The sequence below is a fragment of the Carcharhinus amblyrhynchos genome, chromosome 10 (assembly GCF_965287045.1).
Source record: "Carcharhinus amblyrhynchos chromosome 10, sCarAmb.v2.hapA, whole genome shotgun sequence".
In the NCBI taxonomy this organism is placed as follows: Eukaryota; Metazoa; Chordata; class Chondrichthyes; order Carcharhiniformes; family Carcharhinidae; genus Carcharhinus; species Carcharhinus amblyrhynchos.
This window is the reverse complement of record NC_137333.1, coordinates 106,471,894-106,489,011: the sequence shown is the minus strand read 5'-3', so window position 1 is coordinate 106,489,011 and position 17,118 is coordinate 106,471,894. Positions and strand designations below refer to the sequence as shown.

Sequence of the window (17,118 nt, the reverse complement as noted above, 5' to 3'; positions counted from 1 at the left end):
GTCTCTTTTCAGTGATATTTACGTTCTGTGTTCGCAATATAAGATGGTCACTGATCAATGCAATGGGGAATTTGGAGGGAACTCCTTTACCCTGAGAGTATGAAACTTGTTATCACACAAAATGGTTGGGGTGAAGAGTCTAGAAGTGTATAAGGGGGAACTGAAGTGTGAAGTCATCCACTTTGGCAGAAATAATAGTAGGAGGGATTCAATAAAGGGAGTAGGGGGCATGAGTAAGGTTGGTAGCGTTCCTTCAAATAGGGTCCAGGTGAAGGCTGGGATGAAGACACTTTATCTGAATGTTCCGAATGCTTCATGCAAAGTGAATGAGCTGGTGGCGCAGATCAGCACAAATGGATATGATCTGGTGGCCATTACAGCAACGGGGTTGCAAGGTGACAGGGACTGGGAGCTGAATGGCCAGGGGTATCAAGTGTTTAGGAAGGATAGACGGGAGGAAAAAGGGAGGGGGGGGGCTAGCTCTGCTGATTAAGGATAGTATCAGGGTGGTAGTAAGGGAAGGTATAGGTGCCAAAGAGCAGAACGTGGAATCGTTGTGGGTGGAGATTAAGGACAGCAAGGGGAGGAAGACACTGGTGGGTGTTGTCTATAGGCCCCCAAATAATGACCTGGAGGTGGGGTGGGCTATAAACGTGCAAATAAATGATGCGTGCAGGAATGGAACAGTGATAATTATGGGAGATTTCAATCTATATATTGATTGGTCGACCGTTGGACGTGGTGGGCTTGAGGAAGAGTTCTTGGAATGCTGCCGGGATAGTTTCCTTGAACAGTATGTGCTGGAGTCGACGAGGGAGCGAGCTATCTTAGATCTGGTGTTATGTAAAGAGGCAGGTAGAATTAGTGACCTTGTTGTGAGGGATCCTCTTGGGAAGAGTGAACATTGTATGGTGGAGTTTCTGATGCAAATGGAGGAGGAGAAAGTAGGATCCCGGACCTGTGTCCTTTGTTTGAACAGAGGGGAGTACGATAGGATGCGAGAGGAATTGGCGAATGTAGATTGGGGGCGCAGATTTGTCGGTAGGTCTGCCGAGGAACAGTGGAGGATCTTAAAGGAGATCTTTCTTGGTGCTCAGCAGGAATTTATTCTGATGGTAAAGAAGGATCGTAGGAGAAGAGATAATCAGCCGTGGATAACGAAGGAGATAAAGGAGAGTATTAAATTAAAAGCTGATGCACTTAGAGTGGCTAAAAGTAGTGGGCGAGAAGAGGATTGGGAGAGGTTTAAATATCGATGAAGAAGTTGATAAAGGAAGGATAGACTATGAATCTAGGCTAGCGCTAAATATAAAAAAGGATAGTAAGAGTTTTTATAAATATATAAAAAGGAGGAGGCTGGCTAGGGTGAATGTTGGACCCTTAGAGGATGAGAGGGGGGATTTAGTGGTGGGGGATGAGGAAATGGCTGAGGCCTTGAATAACTTTTTTGCTTCGGTCTTCATGGAGGAGGATGCGAATAGTTTGCCGGGTGTTAACGATGGAAAGATGGTAGGAGTGGAGGGCCTGAATGAGATCATTGTTACTAGAGAGGCAGTGCTCGACAGACTAGAGGGACTGATGGTGGACAAGTCCCCAGGACCGGATGGAATGCACCCAAGGGTTCTGAAGGAAATGGCAGAGGTGATAGTGGATGCCTTAGTGATTATTTACCAAAATTCGCTGGATTCCGGGGAAGTGCCGGAAGATTGGAAAACGGCTAATGTTACGCCGTTGTATAAAAAGGGTAGCAGGCAAAAGGCAGGGAATTATCGGCCTGTCAGTTTAAAATTCTTGAATCTGTCAGCAAAGAGGAAATAGCAAGGCATCTTGAGAAGAATTGTTTGATAGAGCAGACACAGCACGGATTCGTTAAGGGGAAGTCGTGTCTGACGAATTTATTGGAATTCTGTGAGGATGTGTTTAGTGCGGTGGATAGAGAGGAACCGGTGGATGTGGTGTTACTTGATTTTTCAGAAGGCGTTTGATAAGGTGCCACACAAAAGGTGGTTACAGAAGGTTAGGGGGCATGGAGTTGGGGGTAAGGTGTTAGCGTGGATAGGGGATTGGCTGTCAAATAGGAGGCAGAGAGTGGGTGTCAATGGGTGCTATTTGGATTGGCGGTTGGTGACTAGTGGAGTGCCCCAGGGATCGGTGCTGGGGCCTCAGCTATTTACCATTTATATAGATGATCTGGAGGAGGGAGTCGAGTGTAAGGTGTCGAAATTTGCTGATGACACACATAAGTGGAAAAGTAAATTGTGCGGAGGGTCTACAAAGTCTGCAGAGGGATCTAGATAGGCTGAGGGAGTGGGCGAGGACCTGACAGATGGAATACAGTATTGGCAAGTGTGAGGTTATCCACTTTGGTAGGAATAATAGTAGGGAGGACTATTACTTACAGGGCAAAAAGCTGCTGCATGCTACAGTGCAGAGGGACCTGGGGGTCCTTGTGCATGAGTCGCAAAAACCCAGCCTACAGGTGCAGCAGGTGGTCAGGAAGGCAAATGGGATGCTGGCCTTCATAGCAAGGGGGATTGAATATAAAAGTAGGGAGGTCTTGCTGCAACTGTATAGGGTACTGGTGAGGCCGCAGCTGGAGTACTGTGTGCAGTTTTGGTCGCCACACTTGCGCAAGGCTATTTTGGCCTTGGAGGGAGTGCAGAGGAGGTTCACTAGGCTGATACCGGAGTTGAGGGGGTTGAGCTATGAATAGACTGGGCTTGTACTCGTTAGAGTTTAGAAGGATGAGGGGGGGGATCTTATTGAGACATAAGATGATGAAAGGGATGGATAGGGTAGAGGTGGAGAGGTTCTTCCCGCTCAGAAAGGACAGCAGGACTAGAGGGCACAGCCTCAAGATTAGGGGGGGTGCAGTTTAGAACAGAGTTGAGGCGGAACTTCTTCACTCAGAGTGGTAAATCTCTGGAATTCTCTGCCCGTTGAAGTAGTGGAGGCTACCTCGCTAAATATATTTAAAACGTAGGTAGATAGGTTTTTGGTAGGCAAGGGAGAAAGCGGGAAAGTGGAATTGAGCCACTTCAGATCAGCCATGATCTTATTGAATGGCGGGGCAGGCTTGAAGGGCTAGATGGCCTACTCCTGCTCCTATTTCTTATGTTCTTAAAAGGCGAAAAGCTGCAGCATGCTACGGTGCAGAGGGACCTGAGGGTCCTTGTGCATGAGTCGCAAAAACCCAGTCTGCAGGTGCAGCAGGTGATCAAGAAGGCGAATGGTATGCTGGCCTTTATAGCGAGGGGGCTAGAATGTAAAAGCAGGGAGGTCTTGTTGCAACTGTACTAGGTACTGGTGAGGCCGCAGCTGGAGTACTGTGTGCAGTTTTGGTCGCCGCACGGAAGGATATATTGGCCTTGGAGGGAGTACAGAGGAGGTTCACTAGGCTGATACCGGAGATGAGGGGGTTGGACGATGAAGAGAGATTAAATAGACTGGGTCTGTACTCGGAGTTTAGAAGGCTGATGGGGGAGATCTTATAGAGACATATAATGAAGGGGATGGATAGGGTTGAGGTAGAGAGATTCTTCCTGCTTAGAAGGGATAGCAGGACTAGAGGGCACAGCCTCAAGATAAGGGGGGGGACGGTTTAGATCGGAGTTGAGGAGGAACTTCTTCACTCAAAGGGTGGTGAATCTCTGGAATTCTCTGCCCGTTGAAGTGATGGAGGCTACCTCGCTGAAGAGATTTAAGTCATGGGTAGATAGGTTTTTGATAGACAAGGGAATTAAAGGTTATGGGGAGAAAGCGGGAAAATGGAACTGATCCACTTCAGATCAGCCATGATCTTATTGAATGGCGGGGCAGGCTCGAAGGGCTAGATGGCCTACTCCTCCTATTTCTTATGTTTTTATGTGGGAGATGAAGAGGGGATGGGAGGAGGCTTGTGTGGACTTTGAACACCAGCAGGGAACAATTTAACCTAACAGCCTGTTTCTGTGTTTTTGATGAGTTTCTTCCTAATTCCTCCCCTCTTGTCATTCCCTTATTATAATATGGAAGAATATTACACGGGATTGGTGACATAATCAGACATAAATAGATGTCAAGCCAGAGACGGGGGTTAGTAAACAATGCTGGAAGATCTCAGATCTGATGGCATCTACGGGGAGAGAATAGAACCAATGTTTTGAGTCTAGATGAGCGCAAAGGGTCACCCTGACTCAAGATGATGGCTCTATTCTCTCTCCACGGATGCTGTCACACCTGCTGAGATTTTCCAGCATTTCCTGTTCTTATTTTAAGATTCCAGTATCCACAGTATTTTGCCTTTTATCTTGGTGGGATCAGTAAAGGGACTTGCGGAAGCAGTTGTTCGAATGCCAGAGTTTGGAGCCTAGGCAGCTGACGAAAAGCCAACCGTGCAGAGAGGGGATTGTACACAAGGCCAGAGAAAATGGAATGAAGAGTTTAAGGGTACTCCTGGAGTGTTGTCGCAACACATACATTGCAGTGTCTCAATGTGTTCTGATATATAATGTAGTCTGTGTCCTCCACTGTTGTCCCCCTTGTTGTCTAATGGAATTTGAAGAGGATTTGAGTTCTTTGGTGTTTAGCTGTACTCTCATTAGACACAGTATGAATACCAGCTGGATCAGTTGTGATGATACTGAACCATTCTTGGGTTCAAACGTCAAAATTCCCATCTGGAGTATATAGTGTGCTGTTGCCACCTTTGAATCCTTAGAATTGGTGTTCCAACGTGGAGGGGTACTGATGTATCAACTGTTGTGGGGGGTGGTGGGAGTATGTGGTCATCAGCAGGGGGTTACGTTGCCATTGTTTGACTTTGCACAATGAGACTTCATGGGGTCAGCAGTCAATGCTGAGGAATCCCAGAAGAACTCCCTCTTGACTGCTGCCCAGCCCTTTGGTGGGTCTGTGCGATTGGTGGTGGAGAGCACATGACTATTAATGATGATGACAACATAGGACATAGTCATGCTCAAGGAATCACATCTTGCAGACAATTCAAGTCAGGCTGTTATTGACTAATATGTGGAATGTTTCTCCCAAGTTTGGTACAAGCCTTTCGCACTCGTTGGGCACCACAGGGGCTGAGGTGCGTTATAGACCCCGATAATCACATTTTGATTTGATGTGTTTTAAGTTTCCTTTGCACTTTGTGGAAAGGATTGGGTTTGCCATTGTTATTTCTGATTCCTCAGTCAATGCCGATAGTCTGCCGTTTTATTCTTGTGCAACTTTTCTATATCATTTTGTTACAACTGAGTGGGCTTGCTGGGTCGGAGAGCAGTTTAAAGACGCATTGCGGTGGCTCTGGAGTCACATGTAGGCTAGGCCAGACCAGGTAAGGACGGCAGATTTCCTAAAGGACATTAGTGAACCAGATGGATTTTTTTGACAATCGATGATGGTCGTCACGGTCATGAAACTAGCTTCGTGTCCGATTGAATTGAAATTCTCTAGCTGCAATGGTGAGTTGATTACATGTTTCCACAATATTAGTCAGGGCACCTGGATCACTTATCCATATCATTGCCAAAGGGAGTGGTGGCATAGTGGTAACTGTGCTCTGTTTTAAGATCTGAAATTTTTCTTGTAATGTTTATTTATCAGTCACAAGTAGGCTCACATTAACACTGCAATGAAGTTACTGTGAAAATCCCCTAGTTGCCACACTCTGACACCTGTTCAGGTATACTGAGGGAGAATTTAGTAAAGCTAATGCACCTAATCTGCACATCGTCTCCTCTTCCTCTACTCCCCTCAGTTTCACCTTTCTTAACTCCTTTAACCAGCTCTGCTTTAGAATCTACCCATACTCACTGACTCAGTGTCCATTCATTTCAGCTTGCACCACTGAGTTTTTCTGACTCCAGGGCCATTATTATTTGACAATGTTGAATTCTAGAATGTATTGTAGAATCCCTACAGTGCAGAAGAAGCCATTCGACTCATCAAGTCTGCACTGACCTTTGACAGACATCTTACCCGGGTCCCCTTGCTCCCCCTATCCCTGTAACTCGCAAATTCATCCCGCTTTTTCTCCCAGTCTTCACATCTTTGGACTGTAGGAGGAAATCAGAGCACCTGAAGGAAACACACAAACACGGGGAGAATGTGCAAACTCCACACAGACAGTGACCCTGGGCTGGAATTTTTTTTTGATTTGGACTGAATTGGATATAAATGTCTCAACAATTGAGACATTCCTGGTCCAAGCTGACAAGACAGGCTCACCATTTCTTGTCTTGGGCTTGATCGCCATGATCCAAGCTGATTGGAGCAGGCATTGCACCTCCTCCAAGGCTTGATCTTATTTGCATCTTAGCCAAAAGGTCTAGATGCTGCTTTAAAAAATTGCTTCAGATGAAGCCTCCGTGTAACCTCATGACTTCAACCAAGTGCAGCACAGCAAAACTATACTTGATCTTAGCCAAAACGTCAATTGAACCTGTGTCCCTGGTGCTGCAAGGCAGCAGTTCTAACTGCTCTGCCACCATAAACTAGAAAACATGCTAGCCCATTCACTAACTAGAGTATGAGAAATAGAAGCAGGATTGGACCATTCCAATCATGGCTGACCTAGGGCTTCAGCTCCACTTTCCCACCTGTTCCCTGTATCCCTTAATTCCCTGAGAACTCAATCTGTCTATTCAATGTGGAGCAACCCCCAGCTATCTGGAGTAGAAAATTCCGAAGATTCACAACCCTTTCAGTGAAGTAAATGAGCGGCCCCCTTATCCTGAGACTATCTCTGTTAGATTCCCCCACTAGAGGAATGAATCTCTCAGCATTTACCCTATCAAATCCCTGCAGAGTATTGTATATTCCAATGGGATATCTCTCCCTCTTCTAACCCCAGGCCCCATTGGCCCAATTTATTTAGTCTCTTATCATTGGACAATTTTGTCATCCCAGGGATCAATTTAGTGAACTTTCAACCTTTACTGTATCACCTCCGATGCAAGTCTATCCTATCATAAATGTGAAGTTCATAACTGCATACGCTGTTCCAGATGTGGCCTCACCAAAATCCTGTACAATTGTAGCAAGACTTATGTATTCTTGTATTCCAATTTCCTTACAATAAAGGCCAACATTCTGTTTGCTTCCTGATCGCTGTATCTGCATGCTCACTGAGCTTTTTGTATCAGCACACCCAACTCCCTCTGAACATCAACATTGTCAACTTTTTCATCTTTCAGAAAGTATTCTGCTCTTCTTATGACCAAAGAGAATGACTTCACACTTCTGCACATTATATTCCATCTGCCATCAGCCTGCAGGTGCAGCAGGTGGTCAGGAAGGCGAATGGGATGCTGGCCTTCATAGCGAGGGGGATTGAATATAAAAGTAGGGAGGTCTTGCTGCAGCTGTATAGGGCATTGGTGAGGCCGCAGCTGGAGTACTGTGTGCAGTTTTGGGCGCCGCACCTGCGCAAGGATATTTTGGCCTTGGAGGGAGTGCAGAGGAGGTTTACTAGGCTGATACCGGAGTTGAGGGGGTTGAGCTATGAGGAGAGGCTGAATAAACTAGGCTTGTACTCGTTAGAGTTTAGAAGAATGAGGGGAGATCTCATTGAGACGTATAAGATGATGAATGGGATGGATAGGATAGAGGTGGAAAGACTCTTCCCGCTCAAAAAAGACAGTAGGACTAGGGGGCACAGCCTCAAGATAAAGGGGGGGCAGTTCAGAACGGAGTTGAGGAGGAACTTCTTCACTCAAAGGGTGGTGAATCTCTGGAATTCTCTGCCCGTTGAAGTGGTGGAGGCTGCCTCGCTAAATATTTTTAAGAAGCGGGTTGATGGGTTTTTGATAAGAGAGGGGATTAAGGGTTATGGGGAGAGGGCGGGAAAGTGGAACTGAGCCACGACAGATCAGCCATGATCTTATTGAATGGCGGGGCAGGCTCGAAGGGCCAGATGGCCTACTCCTGCTCCTATTTCTTATGTTCTTATGTTCTTATGATGCCCACTCGCTTAACCTGTCAGTGTCTTTCTGCAACCTCTTTGTGTCCTCCCCACAGCTTGCATTACCACCTAGCTTTGTATCCATCAGGAGAAGTAAATAGCTGAGACCCCAGCACTGATCCTTGAGGCACTTCCCTAGTTACTGCCTGCCAACATTAAATTGCACCATTGGAAGCATTAAGCAACCCTCTAACCATGCTAACATATTGCAACTCCATGAGCCCTTATCTTGTGTGGAATCTTATCAAATGCCTCATGGATTGCAATGCTTTACGTATGACTTTTTAAATGATTCCCCTGGTAAAAGATCTATACCTAACAGACTGCAAATTTGGAGAGAGAGAATTCTCTTGTTCATTGTTGCTCATCTATCAGAGGGAGACTTGGTTGATATTTTGTCCAGTGTTGGTTAGAGTTTGTGATATCACCCAAACGTGGTTCTAGGTGATTGATTTGTGTGTTGTTCTGTTTCTCTCTGCAGTTGCCTGCGATCTTCATAACCTGGCAAGATGTTTAATAAGTCACAGTTTGGCACGCCCCCCTTTGGCAACACCGGTTTCACCACATCGGCATTTGGACAAAGTAAGTTGGCTGTTTTGTGTTTGGGAAGTGGCAAAATAAGCATTGACTGTCCAGTTAAATTCCCATCCCAGACCATTAGCACACCACACAGTGTGGATACTAAGGTCACAATTTAAACTAGACTAGGTGAGGACTGGGTTCCCCCCTCTCCAAGAGACCCTAATTGGACTGCTGGGTCTTCACAATCCAGTGAGTCTGATATTAAAGGTCCGTATCAGCTGTGCAGTAATCTGAGAGCGCTCACACAGGTAGCTCAGACCCACTGTGCACATGCACGCAGGTGTACTGTTGTCTGAAATGTAAAGGTACCCCAGCATACCGAACTGTCCATGCAGCACTCAATGGAAACTGTAGTGAGAGGATATTATCTGGGAGGTTGCATCTTTCGTAGATGGAGCACAAATGGTATTGCGCATAACTGGTCCAAACTCCCTCCATCTAACCGCACCTGGATAGCCGTGTATTTTCCCTGTGTAATTAAATGTAGCAGTGTTTTTACATGGAATATTGTTTTAGGAGTGGAATAATGAGACATTCCTACAGGTGCTGCTGACTGTCTCTCACTGGATATTGTTTTTTGCATGTGTTCTGACCTGTGTTGTTAGACCAGGATAGGCCAGCTACTCGAGGGCTGAGCAACAAGACATTGTTTCCGGATAAATTCTGGAGATGTTGGGTAGCAAGTAGTTATAGAGTGAATTTTCGGCCCTTCTATGTCTGATTGGCAAAGCTACCATTTGCCCATCCCTAGTTGTTCTGAGAATGTGGCAGTAGGCAGCTGGTAGGTTTGATGCAACCAAATGACTGCCAAACCCCAACAGAAGGTAGTGAAGAATCTGCTATGTTAGTGCATGACTGGAGTCAATTAACCCAGCCTGGGTAAGGACATCACGGTTTCTTCTTGTGGCAGAAGAAAAGAATAGAGGCTGACCATTTAGCCCTTCCAGCCTGCTGTGCCATACAGTAAGACCGTGGCTGATCCTGATCTCATTCCACTTTCCCATTCTGCTCCCATATCCCTTCATTTCCTTAGTGCCCAAAAATCAGTGGATCTCTGCCTTGAACCTCCATAACTGAGCTGAAGGATTCCAAAGAAATGTCTCCTCATTTCTGTCCTAAATGGCTGACCCTTTCATCTGATACTACAGCAGGGGCTAATACCCTCCTTCTCAGCATCTGTTCTGTCAGACTATCTTAGAATCTTGTGTGTTTCATAAGAACATAAGAAATAGGAGCAGGAGTAGGCCATCTAGCCCTTCAAGCCTGCCCCGCCATTCAATAAAATCATGGTTGATCTGCTGTGGCTCAGTTCCACTTTCCCGCCTTCTCCCCATAACCCTTAACCCCCTTGCCTATCAAAAACCTATCTACCCATGTCTTAAATACAGTTAGCGAGGCAGCCTCCACCATTTCAACGGGCAGAGAATTCCAGAGATTCACCACCCTTTGAGTGAAGAAGTTCCTCCTCAACTCCGTTCTAAACTGCGCCCCACCCCCCAATCTTGAGGCTGTGCCCTCTAGTCCTACTGTCCTTTCTGAGCGGGAAGAGCCTCTCCACCTCTATCCTATCCATCCCATTCATCATCTTGTACGTCTCAATGAGATCTCCCCTCATTCTTCTAAACTCTAATGAGTACAAGCCTAGTTTATTCAGCCTCTCCTCATAGTTCAACCCCCTCAAATCCGGTATCAGCCTAGTAAACCTCCTGCACTCCCTCCAAGGCCAAAATATCCTTGTGTAAGTGCGGCGACCAAAACTGCACACAGTACTCCAGCTGCGGCCTCACCAATGCCCTGTACAGTTGCAGCAAGACCTCCCTACTTTTATATTCAATCCCCCTCGCTATGAAGGCCAGCATCCCATTCGCCTTCCTGACCACCTGCTGCATCTGTGGGCTGGGTTTTTGCGACTCATGCACAAGGACCCCAAGGTCCCTCTGCACCGTTGCATGCTGCAGTTTTTCGCCATGTAAGTAATAGTCCTTCCTACTATTCGACTCCCCTCATTCTGTGAAAGTCCAGTGTGTATCAGCCCATTCTACTCTGTCTCTTAGAATGGTCTCTCCGTTCCAAAATTAATGCCGTGAACCTTCTCTCGAAGGCAAGTTGATGCTTCCTTGGGTAAGGAGATCAGCTCTGTAAGCTAAAAGACAGTAATGGTAAGGCTGACATTTTTAGATCAGTCTGATCACTCCCTAGTCACTCACCTGAAGAAGGTGTCATGCTCCGAAAGCTAGTGGCTTGTGCTACCAAGTAAACCTATGGGACTTTAACCTGATGTTGTGAGAGTTCTTGTTGTGCTTACCCCAATCCAACGCTGGCATCGCCACATCATCACTTTTCCTGCTGTCAGATTTTCTACCCAAATTTATTTAAAACTGAAATTGAAATTCTCAAGCTGCCTAACTGGGAAACGAGCTTATGTTCTCAGAATAAATCGGATCAGTAATGTAACCACTACAACCAGATCTGATTGCCTTCCTGCTGCTGGGGTGTGGGTCAGGTTACAGGGTTCCTTTTAGTGCAAGAGGCAGCCTCGGTTGAAAAAAATGGGACGTGGGATTGAGTTACCAGGATTAGACTTGAACGCCTGCAGGTTGGCATGGCAAGGCAAGTTCAGAACTCTCTTCTTTCAGTCTCTGTCTTTCTCTCTCTTCTGGGTGGATGGAAGCAAAGGTTCTCCTTATCCTTCCCCAGATTCTTTTGCCAATTGGCTTAAATCTGTGTCTGGGCTTACTGACCGCTGGAAACACTCTGTCTTTATTCAAGCTCCCCTTACACTTTGCTCTAAGAGATCAGTCCCAGGTTTTATTGGAATCCTCCAAATGGAAGACCAGTGGATGCTCAGTTGTTGAGTTAGTCAAGATGTTTGGAAATGAAGGGACTTGTGCGATTAGGAAATGGGATGGGGGAAGTGGTGATGAGGTTGAGTGCAGGCTGGAGGGAATGTGTGGCCCTGTTCACTCCAGAGCAGGAACCTAAAGCCCTGTGATTTCCTGTTCCCAGATACGGCTACTCCAGGGTTTGGTGGATTTGGTGCTACGACAGCTGGATTTGGTGCAGCCACGAATGCTGGTGGTGGACTCTTTGGAAGCACTCAAAACAAACCAGGTAAGGAGTGGATTGTCATTCTGCTAAGCTTCGATTTTGGTGTTTTTGACCATGGACAGAAAAAGCATTTTTATTGCGAACTCTGGATCATTCCAAACAGTTAATTTATGGGCTCTGGGCATAGTTGGCTAGGCCAGCATTTATTGCCCATATATATTTGCTCTCGAAGGTGGTGAACTTTCTTGAATCACTGCGGTCCCTGAGGTATGGATACACCCACAGTGCAGCTTATCCAGTCAAGGAAGGACTTTTGGAAATGTGGCCCTTATTGTCGTGTAGAAAACACAGTGACTTATTTGAGCACAAGAAAATCATTAGAATGGTTTAGCACGGAGGGCAATTCGATTCATCGTGTCCATGCAGGCTCTCCTGAAGAAACATCTCAACTAGTGCCTTTTCCCCCGGCACCACGCATTCTTACATTTCTTTTTCAGATAACAGCCTAATTCCCTTTTTGAATGCCTCAATTGAACCTTCCTCCAGTTCACTCAGGCAGTGTGTTTCAAATCCTAACTGCTCGCCCTGTGGAAAGTTATCTTCTCGTGTCTGTATTGCTTCTTCTATCAGTTACCATAATCTGTTCTCAGGTTTTTGATTCTTTCACCCTATCTACTTTGTCCAGACCCTGTATGATATCTCTATTAAATCTCCCCTCAATCTTTTCCACAAAAGCCCATCATGTCTGCTGGCCATCAAGCATCCATCTACTCTAATCTCATTTTCCAGCACTTGCTTTGCTTCCTTGTAGTCTACGGTGTTTCACATGCTCATCTAACGGATTCTCACCACCCTTTGGGTGAAGCAGTTTTTCTCCTAATCCCCTTGAAATCTCCTACCGCTTATCTTAAATCTATGCCCCCGGTTATTTGGCTCCAGTAGTTTTGATCCTTCTTAGAAAAAAAAATTTCTTCCTATCTGTGTCCCTCATAATTTTAGAACATTACAACTCAGTACAGGCCCTTCGGCCCTCGATGGTTCCACTGGTCGGTGCAACAATCTAATGACCCTCTAACCTAAACTATTCCAGTGTTATCCATATGCCTATCCACTCACCATTTGAACGCCCTTAAAGTTGGCGAGTCCGCAACTGCTGCAGACAGGGCATTCCAAGCCCTTACTACCCTCTGAGTAAAGAACCTACCTCTGACATCCGTCCTATAATTACCACCCCTTAATTTAAAGCTACGTCCCCTCGTGTTAGCCATCACCATCCGAGGAAAAAGGCCCTCACTATCCACCCTATCTAATCCTCTGATCATCTTGTATGCCTCAATTAGGTTACCTCGTAACCTTCTTCTCTCTCATGAAAATAACCTCAAGTCCCTCAGCCTTTCCTCAATAGACCTTCCCACCATACCTGGCAACATCCTATATTCTGTACTCTGTTACTCTTACCAAAGTGAATCACCTCACACTTTTCTGCATTAAAGTCCATCTGCCACCCCTCGGCCCAGCTCTGCAGCTTATCTATGTCCCTCTGCAAACAGCAACATCCATCCTCACTGTCTACAACTCCTCCGACTTTGGTGTCGTCAGCAAATTTACTAATCCATCCTTCTACGCCCTCATCTAGGTCATTTATGAAAATGACAAACAGCTTGATCCGGTTCCTCCCTCTTCCTGCACTCCTCTAAGGAAAACAACCCCAGCCTTTCTTCACAGCTGAAACACTCAATCGTAGGCAATGTCTTGGTGAATCTCTTCAGCACCCTCTCTAAGTGCAACCACATATTTCCAATAGTGCAGCAACAAGAACTGCCCACAGTACTCTGTGGCCTAATAAGCATTTTATACAGCTCCATCATGATCTCTCTGCTCTTATATTCTACATATTATCTGTCTGTTCTCCTGCCTTTAGGGATCTATGGACACGTACCCCAAAGCCCTTCTGATCTGCTGTACTTCCTGGCATCCTACCATTCATTGTGTATTCCCTTGTCTTGTTAATCCTCTCAATATGCATCCTTACACTTTTCAGAGTTAAGTTCCAATCGCTTCTGTTCTGCACATCTGACCAACCCATCTCTATCACCCTGTAATCCAAGGCTTTCCTCCCCACCACTTACACACATTCAATTTTTTCATCTGTTAACTTGCTGGTCATACCTCCCACGTTCACATGTAGATCATTAATATGCACTACAAACAGCAAGGGACGCAGCACCGATCACTGCAATACACCACCGGATGCGGAGATGCCGACTTTAACCTGGTGTTGTGAAACTACTTACTGTGTATATGCCACTGGACATAGACTTCCAGTCACGAAAACAAGCTCTGACCATCACTGTGTCCTGCCACTAAGCCAATTTTGGATCCAAATTGGGATTCAGGGCAATTTGACCAGTCTCTCATGTGGTATCTTGTCAAAAGCCTTATTGTAGTCTGTATAAAACTACATCAACTGAAGTGCTAGTCACCTCCAGGAAAAATTTAATCAAATGTTTTTTTAAGATGTGATACTTCTCCCTATTTTGGTGTGGACCTGGAGTCATGTACATTAGACTGGATAAGGGTGGCAGAATTCTATCCCTGGATATCAGCAGAGAGTTGGGTTTTTGTCAAGATGTCAGCTAATAGGCTTGCCTCTTGATTCAGAAGATTGTTAGTTCAAATCTCACTCCACAAAATATAGGTTCTCAGTGCAGTACTAAGGAAGATCCTGCACTGTTAAAGAGACAGCCTTTCAAATGAGATATCAGACCATGGCCCTGTCTGCTCTCTGGGTATCATAAAATCATAACATGGTAGGTTGTTGCGTAAGGTTAAATCTCATGGGATCCAGGCTGAGGTATCTAAATTGATACAAAATTGGGTTCTTGACAGAAGCCAGATGGTGGTTGTAGAGAGTCATTTTTCCAACTGGAAGCCTGTGACCAGCGGTGTGCCTCAGAGATCAGTGCTAGGCCCACTGTTATTTGTCATTTATATTAAGGATTTGGATGCGAATATTGGGGGCATGGTTAGTAAGTTTGCAGATGACACCAAGGTTGGTGGCGTGGTGGACAGCGAAGAAAGTTATCTCCAATTGTGGCAGGATCTTGATCAGTTGGGCCAGTGGGCTGACAGATGGCAGATGGAGTTTAATTTAGACAAGTATGAAGTGATGCATTTTGGTAGATTGAACCAGGGCAGGACTTACTTAGTTAATGGTAGGGCGTTGGGGAGAGCTACAGAACAAAGAGATCGAGGGGTACATGTTCATAGCTCCTTGAAAGTGGAGTCATGGGTGGACAGAGTGGTGAAGAAGGCATTTGGCATGCTTGGTTTCATCGGTCAGATTGAATACAGGAGTTGGAACGCCTCGAAGTTGTATAAGACACTGGTAAGGCCACACTTGGAATACTGTGTGCAATTCTGGTCGCCCTATTATAGAAAGGATCTTGTTAAAATAGAAAGAGGGCAGAAAAGATTTACTAGGATGCTACTGGGACTTGATGGATTGAGTTATAAGGAGAGGCTGGATAGATTGGGACTTTTTTCTCTAGAGCGTAGGAGGCTAAGGGGTGACCTCAGGTTGTAGTAGAGGCAGGTACAATTTTATCTTCTAAAAAGCATTTAGATAGTTACATGGATAGATGGGCAAAGAGGGATATGGGCCAAATGCAGGCAATTGGGATTAGCTTAGGGGCTTTTAAAAAAAAGTGACACAGACAAGTTGGGCCGAAGGGCCTGTTTCCATGCTGTAAAGCTGTATGACTCTAATCCCTACAGTGCAGAGGAGGCTTGTTGAGCCTATACTGACAACAATCTGACAACCTCAGTCCTATCCCCATAATCCCATATATTGACCCTACTAATCCCCTGACCACTAAGGAGCAATTTAGCATGGCCTGTCAACTTAACCTGCACAGCTTGAAACAAAGGAAGGAAATTGAAAGACCTGGAGGAAACCCACACGTACGCAGGGAGAATATGCAAACTCTGCACAGACAGTCACTTAAAGCTGGAATTGAATGAGAGTCTGTAGCACTGTGAGGCAGCAGTGCTAATTGCTGTGCCATGGTGCTGCCAATAAATGTAAAAGATCCTTGAGCACTGTTTGAAAGAGGAGCAGGTGATTTTCCTATTCTCTTGCCAATCCCAGATCATCACCCCTGTTTGCGAGAGCTTGCTGTGTGAAAACTACAACAGTGGCTACAGTGCTTTGGGGCTTCTTGATGTTGTGAAAAATGCAAAAAAGCACAAGTTCATTCTTTCCAATTGCAAATTTTGTTTCTGATTAAGTACAAACTCAACAACTGCACATCAGACTTCCTGTATTGTCAAACCCACTAATGCCTTGCTTATCTTCTTTCCAGGTGGGCTGTTCGGTTCCAATACTTTTGGGCAGCCGGCAACATCATCCACCAATGCCGGCTTTGGCTTTGGCACATCGACATCCAACAGCCTGTTTGGGGGCACGAGCACCGGCCTCTTCTCCAATCAGCAGAGCAATGCCTTCACGCAGAGCAAGCCTGCCGGAGGCTTTGGAAGTAAGCATGGCTTTGTCTGGCATCGGAGAGCAATGAGGGCAGATTTAACATGGGTTTGATTACTGCATGTAACCATAAGGCAGCACTGCACTATCAGAGACACACGGCATCTCAAATGTGCCCTGATTTGGATATTCTTTTAAGCATTACAGGTCCTATGCCTGAGTTCTCCCAGCATATCACTGCAGCTTCCCTTCCTCAGCTGAATGCCTTAGGGAGACTTGGTCACCTTGCTGGGTTTCATTGCATGCTAGGTGACTGCACAGTTGGCAGACTAGATGCTCTGTTTTATGCGCAGAGCTGCAGCATGTCTGGTATGTGCTGTATAAACTCAAAGCCTTCCTCGTCTGGTCTGGTAAAAGTGACGGGCTGAAGTTACTATTCAGACATGGCTCAATGGGTAGCACTGTCACAACTCTCAGTCAGGAAGTCATGAGTTCAAGTCCCAAGTGTCATATAGTTAAAAGAGCTGCATTAATTGATTTAAGGGCTAATCACATGATCTAATGGTGATGTCATTAGGATTTGCCACAGGCTGCTGTTTTACTTTCAGTTTGTACCCTGTGCAGAGGACACCTCTTCCAGTAAACCCATTGTATGTAAGTTTGATTTGACACATGCAAACCACAGCCTTTTCTTTTTGTAAAACCTATAATCCTAACATTACACAAAAGACAAACCATTGACAAGTTGGGATTTTGTTTCTTCGAGGAACATCAAGAAAAGATCCTAATAGAAAATAGAATCATTGTGAGCCCTTGCAGTTCAAATATTAGAAAAGTGGGAAGAAGCAGCAACAGGTTTAAAGATTGAAGTGCCAATGTAGGAAGACTAAAGAAAGAAAGCTCTTTGTGGTGTTGAGGATTTTTTTTGTATCAGAGAAAGACGAGTTTCCAGGCAATATCTGATATATTTGAAAAGAGCGGTGTTTCGCTATACAGCAGGGATCATTTGAAAAAGGATATATTGAGTCAGCGGTCTCCAGATTAAAAAGGGGAG

General features: G+C 45.5%; 1 protein-coding gene across 3 annotated transcripts in view; it reads left to right on the top strand.

The window, feature by feature from the left end:
- nup98 (nucleoporin 98 and 96 precursor) overlaps positions 1–17,118 on the top strand; it is a 107,747-nt gene that overhangs the window by 1,212 nt on the left and 89,417 nt on the right. For all 3 annotated transcript variants that reach the window (XM_080197732.1, XM_080197733.1, XM_080197731.1), the window contains exons 2-4: positions 8,433–8,533; positions 11,540–11,644; positions 15,946–16,119. In XM_080197732.1, the coding sequence (XP_080053858.1) occupies positions 8,461–8,533; positions 11,540–11,644; positions 15,946–16,119 (352 nt within the window). In that variant the 5' untranslated portion in view covers positions 8,433–8,460. The remainder of the gene's footprint in view (positions 1–8,432; positions 8,534–11,539; positions 11,645–15,945; positions 16,120–17,118) is intronic.